The following is an 8,144-nucleotide window of genomic DNA, read 5'->3' as shown; positions in this document are numbered from 1 at the left end:
ACTTTTGAGAGAATGGGGAGGGGGGGGGGGGTTGGATGTGTTTGGAGCCCTTTTTGTTGCCAACAGGAGCAGTTACTGCTTTTTTTAGCCTGAGATCATAAGAGACCTCTGTGACAGAGCCCAGATCTTGATGATGATGATGATGCCAAGGAGATGAGGGGTTATAGTGGTTGCACGTAACAGAATTTGCTTTAAGAAAAAAAAAGGGGGATTTGCTAATAAACTTTCAGACTACTCCCAATCTTTTTGTAATGCTGGCTAACTTGCAAATTCATCAGAAGACAAGAAATGCTGGAGTTGTGCAATCCGCATTGGGTCCATGTGCCTGCTTGCCTTGTGCCCTGGGTTCCCATCTCCCTGGGGAGATGCCAAAACTCAGCTGCGGGGGAAGGGAGTCCTTTGGTGTGCCAGAGGGCAGGAAAGGCCCTATGGGGACATGGCTTTGCTGGGAAATTCCTCCCCCTCTTTCGGGCTGTCCTTCTGCCAGAAGCCAGGGGACAAAAGTCCAAAACTAATGGATAAACTGGGGGTGAGAGAGGGGAACGTGGCATGTGCTGATTGCCGGAGCCCTTGCAGCAAGGGCTGTGTGAACTCCGTGTGCCTTTTCCTGAAAAGGATGAGGAGGGTCCTCTTTATCCACCTGCCACGAGTTGACAAGGGGACATCCCTGGCCCAAGATGCTCAGGGACAGCTTCCCGGCTGGTGGCCTGCAGGTCAGATCCTGCCAGACTTTGCTCCCAGCTTTTTCTTGGAGGAAATGGGATCCCAGCAGAGGTGACATACCCTGCCCAAGCAGTGCAGTGCTGAGGACAGGAGGGGGCAGGTACAGCACCAGGAGCTGATGGTATCCCCCATGTTGCTGCCACCACCACAGTCACTGGGACTTGTAGTGCCTCAGAAGGATGCATGTCCCTGGACCACCATCTGATGCATCCCCCTCAGAACCCTTTAACAATTTCCCCAGAGGGGAAGCTAAAGTAATTTCTGCTTTGCTGTAGGCAAGCAAGGTTAGCACTCTGAGTGAAAACAGACAGCAGGTAATAAGAACACAGTGCAAGAAGGGTGAATAGTCAGCCTGAGCAAAACCCCCTGGTCACAAACTGCCCAGATGCTGGAAGTACCATCAGTGCCCTGTGGGCAGGGACCTCTCTCCACGATAAAATCGACCGAGTTGCTAACCAAAAGACATCCAAGAAAATTTTTTAATCCTTGAAGAATGTTAACAGGACCTTATTAACAGGTGAATTTTGCGGAAAGCTGTGGTGAAGAGCTCCTTCTTGAAACTGTGATCACAGGCTATGAATGACAAGGCTTTCTTTAAATGAAAATTAACCTCAGCAAAGGGAAACAATTTTTGCAGAGCCAAGCGCACAGAAGAGGAGGAGTATCCCAGAGCAATGTGACTAGGAAGACTTCAGGGTGAAAAATGTGAAATATTTTGAGTGACACACAGACACTGATAAGCAGGGTGGGTGATTGCCCATGCTTAAGCTCTTTTGCAAGTGGACAAAACCCCCGGGGCCGGGGTGTCTCTGGGCCCGGGGACAGGCAGGGAAGCCTTCAGCAACACGTTCCCTCTCACACACAAAACACCACCAGCTGCCCGGAGTGTCCTCACGCAGAGGCTTTTAGCAGCAGCTTATGTTTTTAATTAGCTGATGGATTGCAAAGGACTTTTAAAATCAGCCCTTCTCAGGGCAGCAAGACTGTCAAGGTCTGGTGTCCCGAGAATTTGCCCCAGAAGCAAGGGGCTGTGGGGTCCTTCGGCACCTGCTGCATTGCAGCACCAAAGCTGCTGCAAGAGCTGCTGCCCCCTCAGCATGGCTCCTGGCTTACCCCAAACTTGCCCTGATTTTCTATCATTAAAACTTTCACTTTCTGCCATCCAGACAGGAAAAGGGGCCCAAAAATGCTTCACCTGTCATTTCATGGGACAGACAGAAACACACACTGCTCCAACACCTGCAGGTAACATCTTCACATAGATCACGCTCAAAATCTGTTTCCCTGTTTTCAAATCTCTAAGAGGTTTGAACGGGGGCTGAATGTTTGGGGCTGGGTTTGGGGTTTTTTTTTTCCTCCTGGCTTTGCCAAGTTTGTGTCAGGAGAGATGTCAGCACATGGTGGGGAGGCGACTAGGCTCCAGCGAAGAGATGCCTCCAAGGGGAAAGGGGCAGAGGCCAGGGGCCTGTTAGCGCCAGGCAAAACAGCAAGAGACAGCCTCTGTCAAAATGCCCTTTCCATGCCTGTAGTAACAGCTCCCTCCTGGTACGGAATTGCCCTTTCCCCAAACACGCTCATTCACTCCTTTCCCCTGGAGATGAAAATGCAACAGGCTGCACATTTTTTGGTAGAAAGCTTTGGGATTGCCCAATAATTAATCTCAGTACAAAATAGGTTTAAAATAGTGTCAGGCGCCGAGGGGATTCCTTGCTTTCTAATTACCAGAGAGTAATTTCCTTCCTTTCCCTCTCACCCCTGCTTCTGCAGCACTCCTCCCCTCCTGCAGCCTTGCCCATCTCCCTGGCTCTCCCCCAGCCGCCCTGTACCCACAGGCTCCTTTGCAGACCCTGCGATGTTGGTCCCAGTAACTCCCAGCCCCCCTGGCCACAGGGGGGTCAGGCTGGGGACAGGGCTGAGCCCTGGGGCACATGCTTTCTCCAGATAAGGGGCCATGTCCTTGCTCCTAACTGCCAAGCCTCCCTGGGGTTTGGACTAGATGTGGCTGAAGAAAGTGCTTTTTAATTTTAAATAGGCCTAGAGCTTCTGTGTTTATGGTTCATATTAATATTTAAACCCATGCCATGAGAAAAAAAAAACCCTGCATATATTTTTTCACTTTTTCACAGCTAATCAGCAGCAAAGGGATATGCACTTATCTTTTTGGCAGAGCAAACACTCTTTCTCCCACTGTCCTCACCCCACAATGAGGGCACAGATCTGTGCTCTTTCCTGGGAAGGATGCGCTTGTTTTGTTGTCACCCTGCCTTGTTTTGTAGGCATGACCTGGGAGCATCCAGAGACATGTTGATTGAGACAAACTTAAGTCTGCTTCTGGGGAAGCAGAGAGCTTCTCTACTTAAGACCCAAGGTGGACCTCAGAAGCTCCAACTCACAACTGCAGGTCTTGGATATGAAGATCTCTACCAAGAGGAAAAGCACTCACTGTCCAAGCTGATTTTACCTATGGGGTTAATTATGGGGATGTGGGGTTATCAGTGACGCTATCCTTTTGCTAAACACCCTGGATTTCCATCTGTGTGGAAAACTACTTGAGTTAAGCATGAGTGCTGAAACCTTCAGTCTTGAGTGCTCACATCTACACAGGCTTGGAAGACATGGATTTCATGTGTGGCAGCTGCAGGGACAGCTAGTACCTACGCCCTACCCACCCTGCCATCAAACAGCTTTAATCATTCATTTCAGATTAAATCCTTCACATCGTATCACACAAATGAGGTCTGCATCGCTGTCGTTACTGACGCAACAAGCTTAAGAAATGGCGTGGTAGTTGGGCTGTTGAATTTTGTTCTTTTTCGATCCTTTTGTTTTGCTTGCATGAAGGATAACAGGAACGTGACAGAAAGGACAAATCATCATCACAAGATGTACTTCCAGCGGTGGAAACTGTGTGAGATGCACCGCGCTAATCTTCCAACTTCAAAAGCTTTAGAAAGGAACAAATGAAACCCCCAAAGCCAATTGCGTGTTTCCTATATCTCTTTATTGACCGCCACTGACCACATTCTCAGGTTGAGTGCCAGATATCAGTGGAAGAGGTGGAGCTACCCTACAATTACAGCGAGAGCAAGGGAGACGGTGTGTTACACACAGGCTGGGGAGAGCTGGCTGGGGATGTGAAGCCTCTGCACAGCGGTGAGCCCCCTTCTCTCCCCCAAGGGCCTACTAAGACAGTGGAAAGACGTGCTTGTCCTTGTGTCAGTTGTCCCTAAGGGAAATGACAGGGTAGTGGTGTGAACAGAGACACTTAAACACTTTGCTGAAAAAAAATATATGTTGCAACCCCCGAAGGTAAGATATTGTTATTTCTCCTAGGTTGCAAGAAATTCGTGGCACATTCATCACACATATGCAGGGTCTCAGGCGTGGGGCTTGGCCCTGTTGCTTTTTTTTAAGAGTAACCAGTTTAACTCGGAGTGGGGTAGAGCAAGTCTGCAGGGCTTTTCCCCTGCTCCAAGCCTGGCCTCAAGACTTGGTGCACTAGGAGCCAGTGTTACTTGTGCACTCCCTCCTGCCTGATGGTGGCTATGGACTACAGCACCAGGCAAAGACACTTTCAGCAAGTACAACGGCATGGCAGCATGTGCCATCCATGCCATCCCCACAGCACAGCTCACAGGTTTAAGCTTCAGAGTCCACCAGCTGCTCACCCAGCCCCTTCGTCCCATCCAAGGGAAAAGGGAAAAAAAGAGAAACAAAGGGTGGGGAGGGGGGGGAACCAACAAAATAAACCCCTCTAGATATTCAGTGATATCTATGCAATGGCTCTGGGAATGAGACCTGCAGACGGTGGCAGCCCACATACTGCAGCAGCAGGCGGGCTTAGGAGGAAGGCGCAGAGGTGGGCTTCTCCTCCCGGGACACGGGGATGGGCCGCTCGCTGTGGCCGGCGTCCATGTTGGAGGGGACCTTGGGGCCTGAGAAGGTCAGCATGCCGTCATTGGATAGGGAGCAGGTGATGGCAGCCTGGTCCACATTGGCAGGCAGACGGTACCGGCGGTGAAATTCACGGGAGATGTAGCCGTGGTCGTCCTGAGAGGCAGTGGGGAAAGGGGAGAAGGCCCGTCAGAACTCCCCTGGCACCACGCTATGCCTCCCTCCACGTGATCCCCCGGATCCGTTGGAGTGGGGTCGACATTCCCCCTGGCTTATCGTGACACTGTGCTGCCAGTATGGCCAGGTGCATCTCTGCTTTTGTATTCTATTTTACAGATCTGTAGGGGCAGGTGTCCCCCCACAATGCCCCTGAGGCTGCAAGAGCTAAGCAGAGCAGCAGGGTGTGATTTTGGCTGTATTATACATTGGGAACTGATTTGGATGGGTGCCCTGCCTCAGCTTCCAGTTTCAAAGGATGCTTGGAAAGTCTGGGGTTCTGTGAAGGTATAAGCAATGTGTGTGTGTGCACCCATGTATTCCCTTACTAGGCAGCGATGCAGTGTCAGCCAAAGTACACAAACCTGGCCCCCTTATTTTTTGGCCAAAAGAATGAAAAACACAATTATTTTTTTTTAAGTCAGCCATGAAAACGGCTGCTTTCTTCCTCTGGATAAAATAGCTATATTAAAAAATACATACTGCTTCCAGGCTAGAGCTTTGTCTGGCCAAAAAAGTGTATGAGAAGAATTAAACCCCTGCTGGTATAATTCACTTTTTGACCCCCACAGATATTTCCATGACATACGCGTTAAAAGTTTCCAAGCCTAAGGCACTCAGTTGGTTTTCTTTTGTTTTGTTTGCTCTTGCTTTTCTCTCCCAGATCAGCATATGAAAACTCTGTTTTCACTAACAATTCTGGCTTATGAAAACTCAGCCATGCTTCGGCAGCGCCAGATGATGTTCTTTGTCTGGTCCAGTGTTATTAGTGAACAATGGACATCGTCATCTGATGGTTATGGAAAATGATGATTGAAAATAAGCAAAAGACGAGTGGATTAGCTCATTGTCAGATAGCAGGTTGAGGCTCTATGGGAACAGGCCATGCCAATAATGACAATCGATAAATAACCCCTTCTTCTGATATATTCTTTTTTTTTTTTTTCCTTCAGATGAGGACCATTGGAAAGAAAGAAAATAGAGCTCGACTCCTCAGTTGCTTCACCATCACTTCCACTTACCTGTCTTTCACTGTGCTTGCCATGGATTTCCACAAAGTCATCGATAATCTTCACACTCAGGTCTTCGGGAGAGAAGTGTTTTACATCCAGCATGATTGTAAACTTGTCCCGGTCAGACCTCACCTGAAACAAGCATTGTTAGACAGTAAGACCCAAGCTCTAAGCGTGGAGGCAGCACCAGCGTCAAGGCAGCTTAAAAGCCGGAGACGGGGTGGCCTAGCAGTGGCACAGTTTCTCCTTCTGTGACTATGGGCCTCAGCTGGGGTCTTCTTCCCAGTCACAGGGACCCAGGGACACCGGGAGACCACGGCAGATGTCTGCACCATTGCTATTGCTCTGAGGCATCACTTCTCACCGCCACTTTTGTGCTGGGGACCCCTTTGCACTCAGCAATCTGCCAGATGCACCGGGCATTTATACTCAGCAGCCAGAGGGGATGGAAACCAGTATGATATTCTCTGACAGCACACGTTTTGTCCTTTCAGCAATTTATGGGGTTTTTTTGTGGTCTCAGCTCTGGGAGGAAGCCACTAAGAGAGGGCTAGAGAAAACACCGGTCCCTGAATTTGGACCACAGCCCCCATGGCTATGCACTCTTCCTACACACTGCCTTCACAGAACTGCTCCTGGGTCTTCCAGTGTGGACTTGCAAAACCCACCAAGCTCCCGAGGCAGAAGAGGGGGCCAGAGGAAGCTCCCGCTCACCGGGGTCCTCTCCCACGCCGAGCTGCCCTCTCAGGCTCTGGCTCCAAGAGCAGCCCTAGCTCTTCCCTTGCCATATGGCCAGCGGGTGCAAGGGCAGCAAAGGCAGCCTTTTACGTGTCAGCAACAACCGTCAGGAGCCAGAATGGTTTCAGTTTCTCAAAGGGAAGCCTCCTCCTTAGTGAGGGTTTCCCTCCATGCTCAAGAAGAGGCAGACGGGCTGTGCTCAGCAGTGGGTTGGAGGTCCTCCTTGCACCCCAGCATGGGGCTACAGCCACCAGCCCCCACCAGCGAGCTGTGGGTGGGGAGGAGCAGGTGGAGGTGTAAGGAGGGAGAGGAAGGATAAGAAAGGAAGCCAAAGGTCCCTTACCTCTGAAATGCCCGACTCCAGCACGCTGCGGAAGAGGGACTGCCTGTAGTAGGGGCTGATAGTGGAAGAGAACAAAGGCAGGAGATCATACTCAAGGAGACCCTCTCCAAAAAACTGGTCAAACAAACGGCTTGGAATGAGGGGTCCCAGAGCACGCTTGAACCAGGGGTGCTGGATGGTAATGTCCATGCTTGCTGCTGCTGCGACCTGTGGCTGCAAGGGGAGAGCAGTGGGGACAGTGCAGTCGCTGGGAAGACAGCGATGCCTTGGCTGGACTGCGCAGTGCAGCCCCAGGGAAGCTCCCCCTATATATACTGGTCTCGCAGAATGAAGGCATTAGCGGGATTTCTCTGGAAAGACATGATCTCATGATGGAGGCAACGTGGTCAGCAGAAATGCGGAGACTGACCTGGAAATGACAGTCTGGTTGGAATTGGTGCCAGATCTCCCAGAGGGACAATGCCAGGCTGCAGGCTGTGAGGCACAGGGTGCCCAGTGGTACTGGCAGATCTTCAACGGGGTCAAGATCGCTCAACAGGACACCCCACTGAGCATCTCAAGGATGCCTGTGAAGGAGGTCTGCTCTGTGGGTCTTTGTAACCCGCCCTTGTCTTTTTGATAATTTGCTTCTGTTTCTGCCTCTCCTTGAAACAGAGACACAAAATCTCTTCCAAATAAATGAAACAGCCTTCTTCCAAGTGAGGAAAAAAGAGTTTGATTCAGGTTGAAGAAAGGGATGCCTTTTTTGTGACATGCTGTAAAGTGTCTCCACCACTTGAGAGGGGCCTGACACCCCGGGCACAGGGATCCTGGTGGGACTGACAGGGAAGCAGGACTAACGCATGATGCAGAGCATGAACATGGGTTTGACAAAACAAATGTTTTTAACAAACAAATACTTTGCCAAAAGAAAGAAGGAAAAATAAGTTTGATCACTGACTGTAACAGCAGTCCCAAAGCTGCTCTTGAGCGTGTCCCTGTTTTGATTTAGGCGTGTTATGGGAGATTCATTTATTTCCCGGTGTCATGACACAGATCCTGCATAACATGCATTTATGGTTACAGCTGTTTTGCATTTCTGTTTGACTTAAAGCCACTTTTTAGGGGTCATCTGCCGGCCTGGACAGACTGGGGAAGGGGCACGTGGACAGCAAACTCTGCTAGGGACCTGAGGGCACTGGGCGGCAAAAGGGCAGTGAGGCTGCCCAGCTCCACAG

At 50.3% G+C, this 8,144-nt stretch overlaps 1 protein-coding gene across 1 annotated transcript; it reads right to left on the bottom strand.

Moving 5' to 3' along the window:
- Positions 1-4,485: 4,485 nt before the first annotated feature.
- On the bottom strand, positions 4,486-7,225 carry CRYAA (crystallin alpha A). Its single transcript, XM_037377597.1, has 3 exons — positions 6,928-7,225; positions 5,856-5,978; positions 4,486-4,773 (listed from the first exon to the last, which is right to left on the bottom strand). Exons 1-3 carry the CDS (start codon positions 7,114-7,116, stop codon positions 4,564-4,566), a joined length of 522 nt encoding a protein of 173 aa, XP_037233494.1. The 5' UTR covers positions 7,117-7,225; the 3' UTR covers positions 4,486-4,563.
- Positions 7,226-8,144: the final 919 nt, after the last annotated feature.

This window comes from Falco rusticolus, chromosome 2 (genome assembly GCF_015220075.1).
Source record: "Falco rusticolus isolate bFalRus1 chromosome 2, bFalRus1.pri, whole genome shotgun sequence".
Lineage (NCBI taxonomy): Eukaryota > Metazoa > Chordata > Aves > Falconiformes > Falconidae > Falco > Falco rusticolus.
Note: the sequence above shows the minus strand (reverse complement) of the source record. Positions and strands in the feature narration are given on the sequence as shown.

Bases quoted from the DNA above. Each gene is read 5' to 3' on its own strand.
- CRYAA (XM_037377597.1), bottom strand. From the start codon at position 7,116: ATGGACATTACCATCCAGCACCCCTGGTTCAAGCGTGCTCTGGGACCC. The intron at 5,979-6,927 runs GTAAGGGACCTT...TGCTTGTTTCAG, and splicing joins TGGAGTCGGGCATTTCAGAG to GTGAGGTCTGACCGGGACAA. The intron at 4,774-5,855 runs GTAAGTGGAAGT...ACTGCCTCTCAG, and splicing joins GCAAGCACAGTGAAAGACAG to GACGACCACGGCTACATCTC.